Source organism: Capricornis sumatraensis, chromosome 2 (assembly GCF_032405125.1).
Source record: "Capricornis sumatraensis isolate serow.1 chromosome 2, serow.2, whole genome shotgun sequence".
Classification (NCBI taxonomy): Eukaryota; Metazoa; Chordata; class Mammalia; order Artiodactyla; family Bovidae; genus Capricornis; species Capricornis sumatraensis.
Genome location: NC_091070.1, coordinates 214,143,865 through 214,166,775, shown reverse-complemented (window position 1 = coordinate 214,166,775; position 22,911 = coordinate 214,143,865). Strand labels below are relative to the sequence as shown.

Genomic DNA, 22,911 nt, shown 5'->3' with positions numbered 1-22,911 from the left:
AGTGACTTTTTGGTTGGTTTTTTTTTTACTTGTATACCCTTTAATTTTGTTTACTTTTTGGATACACATAGCATTTTTTTAAAATTTAATAAATGCAAATATCCCTTTTAAAATATTTATGTATTTATTTGGCTGCACCTGTTCTTAGCTGCAGCATGCGGGGTCTTCAGTCTTCCTTGTGGTATGTAGGATCTAGTTCACTGACCCCAGCCTCCTGCGTCAGGAGCACAGAGTCTTAGCCACTGGACCACCAGAGACGTCCCAACATTTAAGTTTTAATTCTTGTTTCGATCTTTTTCAGTTGTAAAGACAGTTTCTCATCTAGGTCATCATAAGATACAGACAGTTAAAATTTATTTTTAATTGGAGGATAATTGCTTTAAAATACTGTGCTGTTTTCTGCCTTATATTAACATGAAATCAGCCATAAGAATATGTATGTCCCCTCCCTCTTGAACCTCCCTTCCACTACCTACCCCGTCCCACCCGCTCTGTGTTGTCGCAGAATGTTGGATTTGAGCTATGTCACGCAGCACATTTTCACTGGCCACCTATGGTAATGTGTGGGTTTCAACGCTGCTCTCTCAGTTCACCCCGCCCACTCCTTCCCTCTGGGTCCACAAGCTTGTCCTCTATGTTTGCATCTCCGTTGCTGCCCTGCAGATAATTTCAGAAGTACCATCTTCCTAGGTTCTATATATATGTGTTAATACGTGATATTTGTCTTTCTCTTTTTGACTGACTTCACACTGTGTAACAGGCTCTAGGTTCATCCACCTCATTAGAACAGACTCAAATGCATTCCTTTTTATAGTTGAGTAATATTCCATTGTGTGTATGTACCACAGCTTCTTTATCCATTCATCTGTCAACGGACATTGCTTCCGTGTACTCACTATTGTAAGTAGCGCTGCTGTGAACACTGGAGTACACGTGTCCTTTTCGGGTAAGGTTTCCTCAGGGTATATGCACAGGAGTGGGATTGTTGGGTCATGTGGTAGTTTTATTCCTAGTATTTTAAGCAGTCTCCATTCTGTTCTCCACAGTGACTATATCAAGTTGCATTTCCACTAACAGTGCAGAAGGGTTCCCTTTTTTCCACACCCTGTCCAGCATTAATTGTGGATTTTTTTGATGATGGCCATTCTGACCTGAGTGTGGTGATACCTCATTGTAGTTTTGATTTGCTTTTCCCTAATAATGAGCTATGTTGAGCATCTTTTCATGTGTTTATTAGTCATTAATGAGTCTTCTTTGGAGAAATGTCTGTTTAGGTCCTCTGCCCACTTTTTGATGAGTTCTTTCCTGGTATTGAGCTGAAGTAACTGCTTGTATATTTTGGAGATTAATCCTTCATCAGTTCTTTTGTTTGCTATTATTTTCTCCCATTCTGAAGGTTATTTTTTCCTCTTGTTTATCATTTCCTTCATTGTGCAAAAGCTTTTTAGTTTACTTAATGGACAATAACTTTTAAATAAAATATTGCAAATATTCACAATGCAGTGACAAAACCCATGTACCAACATCTGGAGTAAATGGTTGTTAATACGTTGCTGTGTGTAATGGTTTTTTAAGTTATTAAAGATTAAGTTGCACACCTTTCTTTCCCATCCCCCTACCTGAGGTGACACTCTCCCTGTATGGATGTTCCCTTTCCACCCACAGCTTTACACTGCAACGTCACCTGAGTGTTTTAGCCAGCTTTGCTGCCATAACAAAGCACCAGAGACCGGGTATTAAACAACAGAACTTTGCTTCTGGAGATGAAGGCTGAGATCCAGGAGCCAGCACAGTTGGGCTCTGGGAGGACCCACTTCCTGGCCTGCAGGTGGCTTCCTTCTCATGTCATGTGGAGAGAGGAGGAGCTACCTAGTGTCTTTTATAAAGGGGCCCCACCCTCATGACCTCATTCAAGCCCAGTCACCTCCCAAACCAGCCTCCTACTGGCTTTACAAGCATCCTCTTGTGACACTGTTTTTTTAATTTGCATTATTACTGATTTGGGCATATTCTGTTTGCTAATCTGCTTATATGAACCAACCTAGTTTTCTATAAATTGCAAATAACTTCTTCCATCTGTGACTTACTTAACTTTACAATATTTTATTGTACAGAAGATAAATTTATTTTTAACTTTTATGTTGATAAGTGGTATTTTCACTTTTATTCAAGAAATTTTCTTTTTTTTTTTTTTAATTGCACTGCATGGCATGAGGCTCTTGGTTCCCCAATCAGGGACAGAACCTAAGCTCCCTGCAGTGGAAGCATGGAATTTTAATCACTAGATTACCAGGGGGGTCCCAGAAGATATATTTCAACTTAGAAAAGTTAATCCTTTATTTTTAACTGGTTTCTCTTATTACTTTTATAGGACATCCGACCCTACTCTCAGGATCAAAATGACTATATAGTCTTAAATTTTTGCTTTCTGAGTTTAGGTCTATAAACCATCTGGAGATGTTTTGCACAGGCATGAATGGAATTGATCAGAGACCTGACTCTGCAATCGTACGGCTTCCCCCGGGCCTATAGTGAAGGGCACATCCTTTCCGGCTGTGTCACTGGGACTTGAGGCTTCCAGCAGCCACCATCTTCACCACTCGGCAGGAAGTAACTCCACTGTCTGTTCCGCGGGCACCACCAAGAGTGTGAGACCAGTCTCCCGGGAAGCCTCCGGTGCAGGTTGGTTTTCTGGACTGCTTTGCAATCCTCCCACGCATGGGCCCAGGGTGGTGACTGCCTTGGACTGTTACAGTGGGACTGGTTTGGAAATCCCACCTCCATCTGCTCTGGGGACAACCCGAGACTGTCCCGCTGGCAGCGTGAGTGTAGGAAGAGTTTCCCTGCCCTTCTCCCCCTGCCTGTTTCTTGGACTTGAAGATAACTCCTCCCTTTGGCCCTTCATGGGTTCTGCTCCAGGCCTCGCTGGGTCCCTTCCCATCCTGACCCAGTGGACCCTGATATGAAAGAGACGAGGGTGGACAGTGTGGTGTCACTTCCTCCCTGAGGCCCCCCTGAGTTACACCCTGCAGACGGGCACCAGCACTGCCCCCACTGGTGGCCGCCCTCCCTCACCCTGGGTGCATCATGGGCGCTGGGAGATGTCTCCCTTCCCTTTAAGAGCGGGGCTCCTGGAAGCAGGGCTGGACAGCAGCTGGGCTCCCCTGGGGCCCCAGCACAGAGCCTGGCAGTGGACACACACCATCTACTCTGGAGGAACTGAAATGCAGTGAAGACGCAAAGGGGACCCCAGATCCTCTGGCCTCACACACACACACACACACACACACACACACACACTCAGGGGACACAGGAATCAAATCCCTGCTAGGACCGGAATTTCCCTTCACCCCACTGTCTGAGCTCTGGGGCGTCATCTCCTTGCAGTCAGGAATCTACTCTCCAAATAGCAAGGGAGGTTTATTTCAAGGGGAGGAAAGAAAGGGGCACTGATTATTTAAGTACAATACTTTTTCTTACAGACGGAATTAAAAGTGGTTCACGGCGGTGCAGTGGGGTTTGGCTCCCAGGAGAAAGGCAGGTATGTTTTGCACTTGGACCACCTAGGAGATTCCTTCAGGTGAAGCCAAAAGCCGCTACTGACTGCAGGTATCCAAGATGTTGAGCATCTCCAGAGCTGCCCTCCAAACACCAGGATCTGAGTCCAGCTGTAGCTCCTGGAGAGCTGAGAGTGAGTGTACGAGGAGGATGAGGACACCTGCAGCCAGGCCCTCATCCTCCGCCCACCCTGGGTGGTGCATCCTGATGAGAGCTGACTGCGGGGTGAGGGGCTAACGGAGCTTTGAACTTCATCCCCACCCTGAGTGTGAATTCGGAAGATGGCAGGTGCAGTCGTGTCTCCACACGCACCTCCCATTCCTGGGGTCTTCCATCACGTCAACAGGGACAGGAAGATGACCCCCAGGCCCCAGCTGCTGTGTCGACTGGCCAGAGGCATCAATGTGTATGATGGGGAGCAGGCAGAAAGCACAGGGAACCATCACAGCTGTCTTCCTAGAAAGCCCCCCACAGGTTCATCCACCTCTCTGTGCCCTGGCCACCCCTGCCCCACACCCCAAATATAACCAGGGTCAGCTGACTCTCCCCTTGGGTGGTTTCACTAAACTCCCAAATGAGCAGGGTGGACTCATTTTTACTTACACTTGAATCTCCACTACTTACAATTCCGTAATGCTGGAAAATCCAGCTTTTTCAAGTAATGTGCAGACATCTACTTCATAATGATTCCTAAAATGACAGTCAGAAATGCCCATCACATGAATATTAGGTCAGCGAGAGATGTGGTTTCTCCTGATGACAGTTTCTGTTAAGGGTTTAGTTCGAGACGTCTAGTTTAGCATCGGGCAGGTATGAAGCACCATGGGACACACACGGGGAACTTCTGCCCGAGCCTGACTCCCAACACCTGTCCCCACTCCAGACCTGGGTCTGACCAGATGGTCTTCAGGGTCCCTCCTGCATCAGGAGACCTGCCTGCTCACCTGCCAAGTTACATGCAGCGATTCTGATCCTTGGCAAGTTGCTTCTAACATAGCTCATTGTTTCTAGCAAGAAGTTGTAGAGAGCGGCAGGCTTCTTCTGAGTCTGCAAAACACAAGAGACACCCAGTGCCATGGAAGAGGAGCTCCAGCAGGCTGGCTGCTCACAGACGCGGCCATCTGCTCACAGAGGCCCATCCGTCTGATGCTACAGGCTCTGCCCAGAGAGGGCAAGTGCTCATCTCAAAGTCACACAGCAGAGTAGCAGGCAGGCAACCTCAGGACCTTCAGGTTTCTGTTACTCTTCTCCGGCCCAGAGAGACCACATCGCCCACAACCTGCACTGTCCGATAGGGTAGTCACTGGCCACACATGGTCCCTGAGTACCTGAAATGTGGCTTGTTATTGTTCAGTCGCTCAGTTGTGTCTGACTCCCTGGAACCCCATGGACTGCAGCACGCCAGGCTTCCCTGTCCTTCACTATCTCCCGGAGTTTGCTCAGACTCATGTCCACGGATTTGATAATGCCATCCAACGTGGCTAGTCTGAATTAAGTGTAAAGTGCCTCCTGGATACTGAAGACATTATCCCAAAGAGGTAGACTATTACATTAATAATTGTCTATTGATTGCATGTTGAAATGGCAATGATTTGGAACTACTGGGTTAAATAAAATCTATGATTAAATTTGGTTTCACCTCTTTTCACTTTTTTTCAACAGAAATCTTAAAGATGGGTGTGTGGTTTGCATTCCCTTTCTGTCAGACAGAGCTGGTCTCAACACCTCATGTCTAGCAGGCTCACAGGATGAAGCCCCGAGCCCCTGGGGCTGTCCGCTGCCTCAGCTTCCTCACCAGGACGGAGCACAGGGTCATCTGGAAACTGGTCATCTCCTTGGGGGCAGCGGCATCACTGTGGTCCACGGAGCTCTCCAGCGCCTTCCAGCCCCAGAAGTGCACACACTTACATGGTGGCCATGCAGGCCTGGAGGACACAGGACAGGACGGCAGGAGAGGCGTCAGGCGGCCCCGGGTGCCATGCGAGGGGCGGGGCTGGTGGCTGGCACTCCATCAGTAAGCTAGGGGGCAGCCCCCAAAGGCCTCAGGGAGCCAAAGAAGGGTGGGCTGATGAGCCCCAGGGGGCTGCCTGGGACCCAAGCCCTCCTGGCCCATGTGACACCTTGGGCACATTTACTGAGAAGCCCCATGGGTGCAGATGCAGCCCCAGTGCCCCCTCAGCCATTAGCCAGCACTGGGTGCCCTCAGCAGCCCTGCTGGGACCTACCACCTCCAGGAGCCTGGAGTTTGGGGACCTGGCTGCAACCCCCCCAGATCCCCTCTCCCCAGACCTCCCTCGCCCCATCCCCTGCAGTAACCAGGCCACTGGTCTCTGGCCTCTGCTGGGGTCGGGCCACAGGAAGGTGCTGGAATGGAGGGCAGGGAAGGAGCTTGGGGTGTCTCCTCCCCCAGGAGAAGGAGGGGCAACAGCCACCAAGGGGGCCCCGTGCCATGCTGGCCTCTCCTCTTTGTGGCTCCTTCATTAAGGCCTCTCATCCCCTTTGGGGGTAGGCAGTCACTTTCTTCCCTGAAGCCCTGCCTCCAGGTCAGTTGCTGTTAAAACATGAAAGGACTGTGAACTTTTTGATAGAGGTAGTGAGGATAATGAAAGTGTTAATTGCTTCAGTTGTATCCAACTCTTTGAGACTCCATGGACTGTAACCTGCCAGGCTCCTCTGTCCATGGAATGCTCCAGGCAAGAATTCTAGAGTGGGTACCCATTCCCTTCTCTAGGGGATCTTCTCAATCCAGGGATCGAACATGAGTCTCCTGAATTGAAGGCAGATTATTTTTTTGGGCTCCAAAATAACTGCAGAAGGTGATTGCAGCCATGAAATTAAGACGCTTACTCCTTGGAAGAAAAGTTGTGACCAACTTAGACAGCATATAAAAAGCAGACACATTCCGTTGTCAATAAAGGTCGGTGTAGCCAAGGCTATGGTTTTTCCAGTGGTCATTTATGGATGTGAGAGTTGGACTGTGCAGAAAGCTGAGCGCTGAAGAATGGATGCTTTTGAACTGTGGTGTTGGAGAAGACTCTTGAGAGTCCCTTGGACTGCAAGGAGATCCAACCAGTCCATCCTAAAGGAGATCAGTTCTGGGTGTTCATTGGAAGGACTGATGCTGAAGCTGAAACTCCAATACTTTGGCCACCTGGTGTGAAGGACAGACTCATTTGAAAACACCCTGATCCTGGGAAAGATTGAGGGCAGGAGGAGAAGAGGATGACAGAGGATGAGATGGGTGGATGGCAACACCAACTCAATGGACATGATTGGGTAAACTCCAGAAGTTGGTGATGGACAGGGAGGCCTGGCGTCCTGCAGTCCATGGGGTCGCAAAGAGTCAGACATGACTGAGCAACTGAACTGAACTGAACTGAACTGAGGGCCAATGAACTGCACGCTTAAAAGTGGTTATGATGACAAATTTTACGTCATGTTTACTTCACCACAGTTTTCAAAACAGTAATAATAAAGTCATTTCTCCTTTATTCCCTGAGTTTTCTCCTCCTGGCTTTTCCAAGAAAGAAGCCAATCCCTTTGCCTCTCTGAAGACAGCCCCTTTCTTGACCCTTATGAAAGGTCCTGGGGTCAGGTGTCAGGTAGGGGCAGAGGTGAGAGAAGGCATGTGCAAAGGGCTGGGCAAAGGCTTGTCCTATGACTTCAGCAACCCACAATCACCCCTACTCAGTAATGAGGGAAGGGCTGCTCCCCACCGCTGACCCCCCCTGCAGCAGAGAGATTGGGGCGATGATCTTCCCCAATGCTGAGTGACAGACAGGACTCCAGGGCTCGAACCTCCTGTGTGGGGCTGGCAGTGCCCAGATAATGATGCAGGGGGGCTCTCCCCCCGCCCCAGTCCGGGGCTCAGGAGGGCGTCATCGGGGCATGGCATGTCTGTGGGGCCCCGGGGTTACCTGGCAGCTGCTGGAGTAGTGGTGGATGATCTTGGCGGTGATGGGGTTGCCCACGTGGATGAGAAGCATCCGCGGGTGGCAGTAGGTGGCCACGCAGCTGTACATCACCATGAGCGCACCCTTCACCGTCTCCCGCCTCCAGGGATGGTCCTTCTGCGAGGCCAACGAGAAGGGGAAGAAACCACTGTGGCCATCGGGGAGAGGGTCTGTTCCTCCAGGTGTTTCCTGGGCACCGGAAGTGCTCAGTCGTGTACTCGTCCATTGGGCACACCTTTACTGAGCTCCTGCTCTACGCTGTGCCCTGGCTGTAGCGTGTGAGCAGGTCAGACATGGCCATGACTGCTGGTCGCAGGGGCTTTGTGCAGACACCCCGACAAGAGTCGGCTGTGCACGCCCTCATGCCTTCACCTACTGAGCACCTGCTCTGGGCCAGGGGCTCCCGACATGCTGGTGATTCACTGGGAACAGAGAGCCTCAGCCCAGCTCTTCCAGCAGGAGGTGTTGGAGGCCACCCAACCCACCATGGAAGGAGGAGCAGGGGAGCCCACATTCTCCAGGCTTTGACTAGAAATCCAGGTCTCAGTCTCCACTTTGTGGAGAAGCCCGGAGAGAAGCCGGGACACTCCCAATTCTCTACATTCAAACTACCAGACCCCCAGGGCAAGGTCCAATTCAAGGCCAAAACCTGAGGCATCAGTGGTGTCTCAGCTGGTGGCCCCTTGGGGGCTCAGGCAGCCCCGGGCACTGTGCCCTGAGGATGGAACGGACAGCCTCCAGACCCGGCCCTTGGCCTCCTTGATCTGATTCCCCATTCCACTTTGGCGAAGGAGACACAGAGTGGAGTTTCTTATTGAGCTCCAGTAAGACTGCAAGGAGAGCCACCCAGTGCATCCTAAAGGAAATCAGTCCTGAATATTCATCGGAAGGACTGATGTTGAAGCTGAAACTCCAATACTTTGGCCACCTGATGCGAAGAGCGGACTCATCTGAAAAGACCCTGATGCTGGGAAAGATTGAGGGTGGGAGGAGAAGGAGATGACAGAGGATGAGATGGTTGGATGGCATCACCCACTCAATGGACATGAGTTTGAGTGAACTCTGGGAGTTGGTGATGGACAGGGAGGCCTGGCGTGCTGCAGTCCATGGGGTCGCAAAGAGTCGGATGTGACTGAGTGACTGATCTGAACTGAACCATTCTAAGAGGCCTCCAGAGAGCTGACGATGGAGCAAGGGCGCCTCACCCGCCAGGCGCCAATCTGCCAGGACTGCTCCGACTCCTGGATCCTCTCTTCAAAGTCACGGAGCACGCCCAGCACTGTCTTCACCTGGCCCCGGGCACACAGGCCAAAGCACAGGATCACGCCCTGCGGGAGGACCCAGGGGCAGGCTGAGGGCGGGGGTGCTGGGGAGCACCCCGTCTGCTGCCACCCCCCCCATACACAGATAAAAACACAGGCACGCGCACACGCACAGGCATGCACACACCACATCCTCCCAAGGCCCGGAGGGGACCACGGGGCACCCTCACCTCCCGGTCGAAGTCGTTGCTGTAGTCCGTCTTGTACAGCAGCTCCAGCAGCAGCACTTCCACCTTGTCAGCCTCCAGGCCCGTGGCCAGGGTGAAGCCCAAGGCCCGGTACAGAAAGCCCTGGCGACGCGGAAGGGACAGAGGGAGCTTCAAGCCTCCAACCCGGCCCTCTGAGGTCACTGCCAAGGGGAGGTCTCTACTCGTCCCTCCAGATTTAAAAATATGCCTTTTGTATATTTTTAAAAACAAGTATCCAGGCTAATCTGAGAGGTTAGGCTGTAGCAGGGCAGGCATGTTACCAAGAGTGGGGGCCAAGTTTCTCTCCTATATAAACTGCATCAATCTACACTCCCACCAACAGACCCAGGAGCACTTATCCTCCTGCCTTCTCTCTGCCTTAGGATGTTATCCACGAGAGGTGGAATGTTTGCATTTGGTTAGTCATCTTTGCATCTTCTCATGGTCCAATCTTGGAATTTCTGCCTGTATTCTTTCCCCATTGTTGGATTATTTCTCTTATTTTTTGTTTACAAAGCGTTGTGTGTACATTTGGGAAAAATTAGCGAGAACAGACATCAGTTCAATTCAGTCACTCAGTCATGTCCGACTCTGTGACTCCATGAACCACAGCATGCCAGGCCTCCCTGTCCATCACCAACTCCCAGAGTTCACCCAATCCCATGTCCATTGAGTCAGTGATGCCATCCAACCATCTCATCCTCCGTCATTCCCTTCTCCTTCTGCCCTCAATCTTTCCCAGCATCAGGGTCTTTTCAAATGAGTCATCTTTTCGCATCAGGTGGCCAAAGTATTGGAGTTTCAGCTTCAACATCAGTCCTTCCAATGACTATTCAGGACTAATTTCCTTTAGGATTGACTGGTTGGATCTCCTGCAATCCAAGGGACATTCAAGAGTCTTCTCCAACACCACAGTTCAAAAGCATCAGTTCTTTGGTGCTCAGCTTTCTTTATAGCCCAGCTCTCACATCCATACATGACTACTGGAAAAACCATAGCCTTGACTAGACAAAAGGAATGTCTCTGCTTTTTGATATGCTGTCTAAGTTGGTCATAGCTTTCCTTCCAAGGAGTAAGGATCTTTTAATTTCATGACTGCAATCACCATCTGCAGTGATATCGGAGCTCAGAAAAACAAAGTCAGCCACTGTTTCCACTGTTTCCCCATCTATTTGCCATGAAATGATGGGCAGAGGCCATGATCTTAGTTTTCTGAATGTTCAGTTTTAGGCCTACTTTTTCACTCTCCTCTTTCACATTCATCAGTAGGCACTTTAGTTCTTCAATATTATCTCATTTCACCCGCACATCAACTTTAAATGCAAATAGGTATTCTGAGACGAGCAAATTAGAAGGAAGTTGTAGAACTGGGGTTTAAAATCAAGCAGTCAAAAAGCCAAATCATAATACAGAAACAATACCATCACAAGTTCAAAAGAGACTTCTAAAAAGTGGTTCACATTAAAAAAAAATAAATCTTAAAGGAAAGAATAAAACCCAGCATAGCCTCAGGCTCACTTCTTAAGTGATCACTCCTGTGGTCCATTTCCCCAGTGTCTCATTTCACTTTTGATTTTATTTATACTGATTTCTTTTGGTCATGCAGACAATTTTCATTTTCACAGAGTACAGTCCCTTTTTTTTCCTTTGTCTTTCTAAAAGATTCTCTTCATGCATATGAATGTCTGTTCTATTCCATGTTAAGACTATAAAAATATTCATCAGTATATTCTTCCTGTCACTCCATGGTTGTATTTCATTTCATTCACTTACATCTTTGTTCTGGGAGAACGAATCCTTCTCTAATGAGCTTTTTTATTAATATGTTTTTAGCTATTATTCTCTTACATTTATTTCATTAGGGCGAACATGGAAATAATCTTGTCAAATAAAACTGTCAGATTTCCACAAATTTCCCTTTTGGGAAATTAGAAGTAAATTGCATTGCAGATTTTTTTTTTTTTTTTTGGCCGCATCACTTGCTGTGCAGGATCTTAGTTCCCTGACGAGGGATCAAACCCTTCCCCGCTGCAGTGGAAGCACGGAGTCCTAACCAGGGGACCCCCAGGGACGTCCCTGTACTGCAGATTAACTTGAGACAAAAAGGACACCTGAGCAACGGAGACTTCCTATCCAAGAAGCAGAGGCTGTGTATGTTTGGTCAGGCTTTCTTTCAGCCTTTCTGCCCCTTCTTGTAATTTGGGGTTCTTCACCTTGGTTCCACATATTTCACATATTCCCTATTTTTATTTGGTTGCAAATTTTACATTGTGTTGCTGCTTTGAATAGGGTCTCTTTTCATCATGTCGTATTTTTGTTTTGTTTGTTTATAGGAAACATGATCGTTTTGCCCGTTATTTGGGGGAAAGAACGACTCTATCTACTGGAATTACAAATCTGGAGGCTTCAGCAGCCTTGCTCCCCCCTACCCCCAGAAGATGCCTTTCTGAGTGATGAAGAGTCTGGGAGAGTCCTGATGAAATTCCTTAAGGCACTGTATCCAGTCATGACTTTTTAAGCTATCTGAGCCAATGAAACCCTATTTATTTGTTTACTTTGCTTTAAGCTAGGTGAGTTATTGTAATAAGGTTGAATTATATGCACTGGCTTACTAAATACTACATACAAGTTTCTTTCAAATGGGCATCTGGCCCTGAACTGACATCTGATAAGATCTTACACCCACAAATATACAACATTTAGCTACAGAAGACAGACATGCTGTGTCTATTTTACATATGCTATTATGAAGGGTGCATATTTGAACAAATGAAAACTTTAGTTGACTTCTCTAAAAATTCTTTTTAAACATCTTTCAGTTCAGTTCAGTCACTCAGTCGTGTCTGACTCTTTGCGACCCCATGAATCGCAGCATGCCAGGTCCCCCTGTCCATCACCAACTCCTGGAGTTCACCCAAATTCATGGCCATCAAGTCAGTGATGCCATCCAGCCATCTCATCCTCTGTCGTCCCCTTCTCCTCCTGCCCCCAATCCCTCCCAGCATCAGAGCCTTTTCCAATGAGTCAACTCTTTGCATGAGGTGGCCAAAGGATTGGAGTTTCAGCTTCAGCATCAGTGCTTCCAAAGAAATCCCAGGGCTGATCTCCTTCAGAATGGACTGGTTGGATCTCCTTGCAGTCCCAGGGACTTTCAAGAGTCTTCTCCAACACCACAGTTCAAAAGCATCAATTCTTCGGCGCTCAGCCTTCTTCACAATCCAACTCTAACATCCATACATGACCACTGGAAAAACCATAGCCTGTACACATTGGCAGTCACCCCACATTCCCCTCGTCCGTGACAACCACCCGTCTAATTTTCTGTCTCGTTAGATGTGCCTGTTCTGCATATTTCAAATAAGTAGAGCCATATTATTCATGGGCCTTCACATCTGGCTTCTTGCACTTAGTGTAATGCTTTCAAGGATCATCCTTTCTGTAGCAGATGTAAGTACTTCACTCCTTTTCATGGCTGAATAATATTCTGTTGTATGGATATAGCACAGTTTGTTTACTCATTCATCCACTGATGAACACTTGAGTTTTTTCCACTTTTTGGCTATCTGAATGATGTTGCTCTGAATATTTATGTACAACCTCTTGTGTGGACATATGTTTTCATTTCTTCTGGGCATATATAATTAAGTGCATAATTGCTAGCTCATAGGTAGCTCCATATTTAACATTTCAAGGAAATGCCAAACTACTTTTCAAACTGTACCATTTTGTATTTATACCAGCAATATATCAAGAGTCCCAATTTCTCTATCTTCTTGTCAATATTTGTTATTATCTGTCTTTTTGATTACAGCCATCCTTGTGAGTGTGGAGTGATGCCTTGCAGTTTTGATTTGCATTTCCTTAATGGCAATGATCTTGAAAATTTTTCATGTGATTACTTGCCATTTGTATATCTTTCCTTCACCCATTTTTAAATTGGCTTATTTGTCATTGTATTATTCAGTATAAGAGTTCTTTATATATTCTGGATACAATTCCCTTCTCAGGGACTAGATTTGCAAATATTGTCTCTCATTTGGTGGGTTGATTTTTCACTTTCTTGACGGTACCATTTTCAGCACAAAACTTTTTAGCTCTGATGATGTCCCATTTACCAATTTTCTCTTTCATCACTTGTGTTTTGGGTGTTATTTCTCAGAAGACTTTGCTCAAGCCAAGATCATGAAGATTTATATTTCTGTTTCACTCTAAGAATTTTATATTGTCACCTTTTATGTTTACATATATGGTCCATTTTGAGTTAATTTTTCTGCATGGTATGAGGAAGGGGCCCAACTGCATTCTTTTGTAAGTGGCTATGCACGTCTTCCCAGCATCATTTGTTGAAAAGACGACTCCTTCCCCACTGAATTGTCTTGGCACTCTTGTTGAAAATCAATTGACAGTAAATGTGAGGTCTATTTCCAGACCCTCAATTCGATTCCATCAATCCATTACCTGTCCTGATGCCAGTATCACCTTGTGTTGTTTACTGTAATTATGTAAGAAGTCTTGAAATCGCAAAATCTGAGTCTTCCAGTTTTGCTCGTTTTTAAAACATAACTGTGTTGGCTATTCCGGGCCCCTTATATTTCCACAGGAATTTTAGGATCACCTTGTCAGTCTCTGGGGGTGGGGGCAGGAAGCCAGCTGGAATTATAGTGGGGGTCGTGTTGAATCTATAGATAAATCGGCAAGTGTCACCATCTGAAATATATTGTCCTCCAATCTGTGAAATGCTTTCCATTGGTCAAGACCTTCTCTGATTGTCAACGATGTTTATAGTTTTGCAAAGACCCCTTAACGATGATATACAAACATGCGGTGGTCATGAGCCAGTAGCTGGAGGAGGCGGGGAGGAGACACTAGTGTGGGGAGGGATGGGGGTGGGTGTGCGGCAGGGTCCGAGAGAAGGTGTGCAGTTGTTCTACCCCGCCTGCCAAGGTGGAGCCCCCCACCCAGCCCCAGCTCTGGCTCCCCTCCAGGCCTCATCTTCCCGCTTTGGCATCCTGGGGTTCGGTGTCACCTTCACCCTTTGCACTATTTACCGGAACACGTTCAGACATCTCACTCCTTGCCAGGGACTCTGCAGGGTGACGCTGCAGGTGGGGGGCGAGGTGAGAGGAATGGGGAAGCGGGTCACTGGGGGGAAATGCCCCCAGCTGCAACAAAGCAGGCTCTTGAGGGAAAACAAGACAGAGCAAAACACTACAGCCCTCGGGCCTAGAGCAGGCGGCCGCCTCCCCTCCCGGGGTGCTGGGGACAGCCTCAGGCACCTGCTCTCCCACGCGCTGTCCCCGGCGTCCCCTCCCTGTCTGAACAGCCCTGCCTCTGGGAACCTACCTTCTCCAGGGAGGGGCTGTCGAAGCTCTCAATCTGGTCGTTCAGCTCTTTGCTCAGACGCAGGCTCCAGTTGGAACCCCGAGTCTTCTTGAGGGAGTTTCTCAGAAACTGGGGGTGGGGGAGAAGGCAGAGGTGCGCAGTGCTCAGAGGGCTGTGTGCCTTGAGCAGTGACTGTCCCTCTCTAGCGCCTTCCCCGGCCTCTGGAGGGCTTTGCTCTCTCAGCCCCGACCCAGAGCCAGTGCTGTGTGGGCTGGGGGCTGCTGGGAGGGCTCCCCTGGGCCGCCTTCGGGGCTCCTGGTTTCCAGGCTGGGGTGTCGTGCTGTGGCTGCTCGTGCTCCCCAAGCCTTCTGACAGGAGGGGGACGTGTTCCCTAGGGGCTCCTCAACTCCCCACCGCCCCCCACCCCGGCCTCAGACTGCGGGGTCACCTCTACCTGAATCAGCTTGTCCTCCCACGTCTCCTGGTTCCACGTAAACTCGGTGTGTTCTGCAGAGAGAAGGCCACCCGAGCTCCTGCCTCCTGCCGCTCCTCCATGCCGCCTCCCAAATGCAGCAGCTGGGGTCCTCCGTGGACGGGCTCCCCACATGCCGCACTTCCCTCCCCACCCTCCCAGGGACCAGAGTAGGCTGTGCTGGCCACCGGGAGCCTGGGCGCCCTGGCTCAGGCCACGTGACTTGTACACGGCAGGTACACAGATGGAGGTGGCTCACACGCCCCAGGCTCCTTTGCTCGGATCAGGTGGTTAGTACACGGCATGTTCAGTAGGGGTGTGGGGGAGGGATCACACAAGCACCACAGGCTCCTTTGCTCAGGCCACACTTCTAGTACCCGGCATGAGCACTTAGCAGATGTCTTGCACACGCACCCGGGACATCTCACCTTCCAGGTACTTCACCAGCAGCGGGATCTCCAGTTCCCACATGTCAGCCATGGAGGGGGCGATGCTCTGGCTCAGGGTCTTCAGAAGGTTGAGCATGGCGATCCCGCGGCCCTCCCCCTTGTAGGGGGATGACATCAGTACCTGGGGAACACCGAGACTCCAGTGGGGCCCCTCCTGGGCTGGGCAGCCCCAGGCCCCGTGCACCCTAACCTGAGGCCTCGCTGTCTGAGCCCATAAAGGGAGAGTTGGATAGGATGGGGCCTTTCAAGCAGAGCTCCAAGGACTCCCAGGATCAGAGCATCCCTGCAGAGGATGCTGAAGAGAGGAAAAGAGAAACGAGAGCGCAGACTCCCTCCCCACCCAGGGTTCCATGGAGCTTGGAGCAGGGTCAACACAAGGAGGAAGATGCATGAGTGCAGGGCAGAGCTGACCCCCAGGGAAGGGCAGGCTGCTGACAATGTCCTGCAGATGCTTGGGGCCATTCAAAGGCCCAGCAGAGAAATCTGGGAGGCTGCTGCCCTTGCCGCATCTCCCCAAAGGGACGACGGGGGGCTGGTAAGCTCTTCCTGCCAAGCATCCAGCTCCATGCTCCCCCTGGAGGCCCTGGGGATTAGGAGCTCATGGGAGGGGCAACTCAGGACACAGACCCCATGAGCCTCCCACCAGGAGAGGGGCCAGCAGCTTCTCAGGCACAGGCAGGTCCACTGGGGAGAGAAAGATACAGGATACTGAGGCTGCCCCTCTCCTATGCCCCAGGGGAGCTTCTCCCTGCAAGGTGCTGCCCCAACAGCATCGCAGCACCCCCCAGAATGCAGGAGGGGTCAGGACAGGGGATTTTCCACAAAGAAAATCAATACAACTGGCCATCCTGGGAAGAAGGAGCCTGGTGCTACTGGCTAGGGCTGAGAAGATGCTCTTTCTTTTTAAATTAATTTATTTATTTTAATTGGAGCCTTCACAACATTGTTGTGGTTTTTGCCACACATTGACATGAATCAGCCATGGGTATACGTGCGTTCCCCATCCTGACCCTCCCTCCCACCTCCCTCCCCATCCCATCCCTCAAGGTCATCCAGTGCACCAGCCCTGAGCAACCTGTCTCATGCATCGAATCTGGACTGGCAATCTATTTCACATATGGTAATATACATGTTTCAGATCTATTCTCTCAAATCATCCCACCCTCGCCTTCTCCCACAGAGTCCAAAAGTCTGTTCTTTACATTTGTGTCTCTTTTGCTGTCTCGCACATAGGGTCATGTTACCTTCTTTCTAAATTCCATATATATGCGTTAATATACTGTGCTCTTTTCAGGATGTGCCCTCCTGGGCGTGCACACCAGGCTGGCCGTGAGAGTGTTTCTCTCCTACTGTGAGTCTTGGCCTTGTTGAGCCAACAGTAACTAGACACCTGCCCGTTCCCCTCCCCTCCCTCTGCAGGCTCTGGGAGGCTGGGAGCCCAGGAGTAGCAGGAACTCATAGCATCTGGACCAGCGGCCGAGGGAGGGGCAGGCCTGCTGAGAAGCTGCAGGGAGGGGCAGCACCCAGGAGGGAGCCAGCCCCAGACTCAGGGTTGGGGCAGGAGGTAGACCAGGGGGTGATCTAGCCAGATGCTCAGAGCTGGCTCTGCCCTTCACCATCGCTGGGTCCTGTGAGGCTCCCTGTCACCTCCTGAAAGTGGACACATTCATCCTCAAAGCCCCAGGACCATGACAGTAGCCCCCTTGAATGGCAGGGTCCCCCGTAAGTAGGTCGGTCTAGTCCCTTTCTTGAGGGTCTGATGCTAACAAGTGCGTCATCAGAGGCGAGTGGGAGGGCCTGGTGGGGTTGGCTCCAGAGGACTCAGATGGGATATACAGTCCTTCCAGCGGGCTCTTGGGGGCCAGAGAGCTCACATTTGGGGGAAGCCTGAGCGAGGACCCCTGCTCTGAGGTCTGGGCCAGGTTGGGCGGGGAGGTGGGGAGGAGAGAAGTGGGCTGCCAGAGGAAGAGTGTACGATTTTAACCTCCTCGGATTTTGGCAAGGGCAGCATCTTTGGCAAGGCCTGGCTCTCTGGGCTCCGGGCTGCTTCCTGGAGAAGGAAGCCTGCTCTTGCTTGCGTTGGCCTCCTTGTCCTTGGCGTGCAGCTGGCGTTCGGCCAGGTTGGTGAGGCTGGCGCAGATGGGGGTCAAGGCATCCGTCTCCATGATGTAGGACAGGAGCCTCACCCAAAATCCCTGGGGGGCGAGGACGAAGGGGGCGCGGGGATCAGCCATCCTGGGCAGTGCACAGCCTTGTGATGAGATGGTCGGTCCCCACCCTCCCGACTGCCCAGACAGCATTGTCTCAGCCTACCTACTCCAAAACCACACTCCGACCTGCTGACTGACCACCTCAGCCTTGCCCGGCCCGCTGGCCAGCCTGGATCTCTGCCAAGGCCATCTAAGCCGCAGCCACCTGACATGGCCGAGGGAGTCAGCTAGTCCTGGGCCCTTGAACGCTGTGCCCGCTGGCCTCACTCCTACCCCGCACCCAGCACATCTTCTTTGACCAGCCCTCCCTCGAATGGCAACCCACTCCAATAGTTTTGCTTGAAGAATCCGATGGACAGAGGAGCCTGGCAGGCTGCAGTCCATGGAGTCTCAAAGATCTGGACACAACTTGGCTACCGAAACAATAACAAATGCATTACAGGTCAACAGAGCAAGACCCAAAGGCACCTAGGTCCAAGGCTTTTTGATTAAAATTCCCACCCAATGTCTGTCCACACTGCCTCAGCCTCTGCATGCTGCCTCTCGCACCAGGGAGCCCATGACCCTCAGCAGTCCATTTCTACTTCACTGAATCCAGGTGGTCAGAACAAAAGTATCCTCCACTTAGTGCCCAACACTCACCCTCACAAAATTCTCTCATCGTTCCTCAGTCTGCCTTCTGCGGACCTGTTAACCAGTATGGAGCAGACCCCAGAAGGCACTTACCACACGCCCCTTCCTTCACAGCCCACATTTGCTGTACCTTCCACTCTCCTCTGTGTTTTTCTTTCAAAGATTATTCAAGTGACATGATTGCAATTCCATCCCAAAGACCCTGACTGTGCGCCTGCTGTGTGAAACTATGGCTCTCCATGTGGTAGATACAGAGATGGGTGGTTGTTGTTCAGTTGTGTCTGACTGTAACCCAACGGGAGCCCGCCAGGCTCCTCTGTCCATGGGATTCCCCAGGCAAAAATACTGGTGTGAGTTACCATTTTCTTCTCCAGGGGATCTTCCCAACCCAGGGATCAAAGCTACATCTCTTATGTCTCCTGCGTTAGCAGGCAGGTTCTTTACCACTTGCTCCACCTTGGAAGCCCACACTCTCTTGTAGCATTGTGTATTTCAGAAAGGTCACAGGTCAATAACTTTAGGGACACCAGACCCAGTGGCTGAGTTGCCTGATACCAGCTGTGGCCATTCTGAAACTCTGAGGAAGAAAAAAAAGCATGACCTTCTAGAGGATATAAAACTTCCTTCTATCCCCAAGGGAGGGGCACAACTCTCGAGGCGTTAGCCTGCTGTTTCCCTTTCACTTGGAAAAAATAATATACTCTTTTCTATTTCTTCCAAACTCTGTCTACGTATTTCTATTTGGCTCTGTGGAGCAGGAGCCAAGATTTTGAGAACATAACTGGTGTGAACAGCTTGTGTTCCCAAAGCCACCTAGGGAAGGATTAAAGCAGGCTGAGGTCAGGAGAAATCCTAGCTAGTATGACCCCAGCTCCAAATGGAAACCCATATATTTGAAACTTCTATGTGTAACACAAAGAAGAAAACAAGCCAACAAAGGTGTGGACAAAATTAAAGAACAAGTGAAGAAAAAGATGCACGTGGATAGAAGGGTATTTTCAGCGACAATAATTCAGTTCAGTCACTCAGTCGTGTCCAACTCTTTGCGACCCCATGGACTGCAGCATGTCAAGCCTCCCTGTCCATCACCAACTCCTGGAGTTTACCCAACCTCATGTCCATTGAGTTGGTGATACCATCCAACCATCTCATCCTCTGTCGTCCCCTTCTCCTTTTGCCTTCAATCATTCCCAGCATCAGGGTCTTTTCCAATGAGTCAGCTCTTTACATTAGGTGGCCAAAGTATTGGAATTTTAGCTTCAACATCAGTCCTTCCAATGAAGATTCAAGGTTGATTTCCTTTAGGATTGACTGGTTTGATCTGTAATGCATAGAAATTCATTATTTTATTGCTCAAACTGCTGATCAGGGCTCTCTCTCAGCTAAAAATGACAAGGACATTCTTCGAGCCTGACTTTTGGTTCAGGGAAACAGGGTCCTTTCACTTGTCTTTGGAATTCTTTATATTCTACTTATTCTATCAGTGGGACCACTTTGCCCCATCCTGCAAGCTGTCCAGTCCTTGGGGAAGAGGACTCTTCTTCTCAGGACCCCTCTGTCCACCCATCTCCTCCAACTGCCCAGACCACACCTCCCCACCCTGGGCTCCTATGCCTATATCCTCAGGGGTCTTGGCTGTGAATCCCCACCCCTGCCAATTTTCCTTTCCCCAAAAAGGCCACCATACCTCACCACACATGTGGGTGACAGAAACGTTGAGTGACAAAGCAATGTGAGTTTTTAATCATCGGGACCTGGGCACTCCTCCAAGAGTGGGTTCACAGAGCTCAGAGAGGCAGTTGGATCTGAGAGTTCCAAGGGTCTGGGACCCAACGGTGATGAGTCCAGTGAAACCCACCCCCCACCGTGCCAGGGGACCTGCTCCCCATTGAGTCACGCCTGAGGACCCCGAAGGGCTCCTCCTTTGTCAGCCCATCCTGCCGTCATCCACACTACTGTTGATGTGTATTGGGCCGAGAACAGAGCCTTTTCTTGTGGTGTATTTTTGTTCTGTCCAGGAAAGAACTCAGAGAAAAGGTCAGTATATAGGTCCCAGGCTTACTCCTTAAAGGACTCCCAAGAGGAAGGGAGCACAGGATAGTGAAAGACGCTGGGACGGAGTTTGAGAAACTTGGGACAGGAAGAAAAAGGACCAGGGAGGTCTTCATCCTCCGTGTTGACATCTGCGTTGGTGTTTGTCAGCAATTCAGAAGCTGCTGGTGTGGAGGGAGCCCCTTGAGAAGGGCAATGAGGGCACCTCAGGGGGATTCCTCACTAATCATTTGTTTTTTGTGTCCAGAAGAGAGGGAGCAAAGGCCCTTCCTAAGCAGGGGTGGTGGCCCGTCACTGCGTGACTAACCACCTAAATGTAATGGCTTAAAATGACACTGTCTATTATCTCACAGTGTCTCTAGTTGGGAGTCCATGGCTCAGCAGGGTCGTTTGCCTGGGGTCTCACAGGCTGCACTCAAGATGTCACCTGGGCTACAACCTTTCTGAAGCCCAGTCCTTCCAGGCTCATGTGGTTGTTGCCAGAATCCAGTTCCTTTCGGTTGTAGGACTGAGGCCCTTGGTTCCTTGTGACGCAGGCAGTTTACATCACTGCTGTTTACTTTTCAAAGACAGCACGAGAATTTCCAGTCTGCTAAGATGGAGTTGTGTGAGACATAATGTAATCACGGGAGTGAGACCATCACAGGAGGTTCCCCTCACCTTTGCCATGTACTATTGGTTAGCGTGTGTGTATGTGTGTGTGCGCGCACGCACGCATATGTTCAATCATGTCTGACTCTTTGCAACCCTTTGAACTGTAGCCCACTAGGCTCCCTTGTCCCTAGGATTTTTCAGGCAAGAACACTGGAGTGGGTTGCCATTTCCCCTTCCAGGGGATCTTCCTGAACCAGGGATCGAACACAAGTTTCCTGCATCTCTTGACTTGCTGGCAGATTCTTTACCCACTGAGCCATCACTAGAATATGGGTCTAACCAAGTTACAGGTTTCTCCCACACTCTAGGGAAGGGGGTTATGCAGGGTGGGACTCACTGGGGGGTCATCCTAGAATGGGTGACATGCCAAGTATTATCAATCTTACCTCGAAAGAACTTGAAGAAGAGATGGCAGAAGCAGCAACAGAATCACATGAGGACCCATCAGAGGAAACAGAGGACCTGGGGCCTCTGGAACCAGATGACAGTGGTAAGAAAACCAACCCCCTCCCTGCATTCCTGCCTCGTTTTCTCTACTAACTCCTTGAGGGTAAGCCCCAACCAAGGTCTCAGTTTTCCCATTGGTACAGTGGGCAGGAAGGTCCCACCCATGCCCCAGATGGAGCTAGGGCTGAACTGGTGTCAGGGAGACTGGGGCACCAGGGGCACCCCCTGTAACAGTCATCTTGCCATCACATCGACCACCTTTGTCTCAGGTACCTTCCAGCAAGTCACGAACCTCCTCAACATCATGGAGAGCGAGTCAACCAAAACGGACGCTGCAGAGGCAGGTTTTGACATGAGGAAGAGGCTGGCCTCGGTGATCATCACGGAGAAGGCCACCACCGAGCCTTCCGTGGTGATGAATGCTCTTATCCGCTGCCTGCAGGTGCCGGAGGTAGGGCCTCCTCCCCCTAGGTGCTTCTCTGAGCTTGGTCACCTGCTTGCACGTCCATCCACGGCTCAGCACACATTTACTGATTGCTGTCAGAGTGGGGCTAGGTGCTGGGGCCCCTGAGGACCAACTGGGCTGTGGGGTGCTCACAATTTTTCAAAGCTCCTCTGTATTCTGATTCGGTGGGTTTGGGATTCGTCGTCTTAGAGCAGGTGAGCCAAGTAACAAAGATATTGAGTAGCAGTGAAGCAGGTAGGTGTGGGGGAGCAGAGACGTGGCAGACGCAGGGCACACGGGTGCTTGCCAGTGGAGAGGTTGTTTCGTGGGGCAGAGGGTGTTGACAGGAGTAATGGAGAATGTGGCCAAGATCACTCTGGGCCTTGTACAACAGGAGCATCAGCATCAGAGCATCAGCATCCTCTGAGTGCTTGATACAACTCAGATTTCTGGGGCCCGTCGTGAGAGCTTCTGATTCAGTCGACGTATGGGGTGGAACCCAAGACTCAGCATTTTTAGCAAGTTCTCAAGTGATGTGTCTACTGGTCTGCAGAGCACACTTAGAGAGTTGTTGGATTTTAGACTATCCTTGAGCTTTTGAGGATGGGTAGCAAAGGAGCTGTTCCTTATAGGAGTTCGTGTGTGTGTGTGTGTGTGTGTGTGTGTGTGTGTGTATTTCAGCCCCATCATGTCACTGTCGTGCAGGAAGTTTCCCTGACCAGGAACTGAACCTGGGCCTCTGTAGTGAGGCCACTAGGCCACCAGGGAATTTCTTTTAGGAGTTCCTGCCTCCTCCTCTTTTTATTTTTTTTTTTGGCCACTCTGAACAGCAAGTGGGAGCTTAGTTCCTCAGCCAAGGATTGAACCTGGATCCTTCCATCGGAAGCTCAGAGTCTTAATCACTGGACAGCCAGGGAAGTCCCTAGGAGTTCTTCATAGCAAGTTTATTTTACGGAAAGACACGTGGCAGCCGTGAGGAAGGCATGCCAAGGTCCAGGAGCACAGGAAAGAGGTTTGCAAAACAGATTTTAAAATCTAGGTTTTATTATTACTCAGGCATAGGAGACCCCGGTTCAATTCCTGGATCAAAGATTCCCTGGAGAAGGGAACAGCTACCCACTCCAGTATCCTGGCCTGGAGAATTCCATGGACAGAGGAGACTGGCAGGGTGACAAAGAGTCAGACAGGACTAAGCGACTTTCACTT

The 22,911-nt window shown here is 50.1% G+C and overlaps 1 protein-coding gene across 1 annotated transcript in view; it reads left to right on the top strand.

Moving 5' to 3' along the window:
• The first annotated feature begins 21,176 nt into the window (after positions 1-21,176).
• MROH2A (maestro heat like repeat family member 2A) overlaps positions 21,177-22,911 on the top strand; it is a 56,743-nt gene continuing 55,008 nt past the window's right edge. Inside the window, exons 1-2 of the mRNA XM_068961938.1 lie at positions 21,177-21,303; positions 21,530-21,711. Of these exons, the coding sequence (XP_068818039.1) occupies positions 21,177-21,303; positions 21,530-21,711 (309 nt within the window). The remainder of the gene's footprint in view (positions 21,304-21,529; positions 21,712-22,911) is intronic.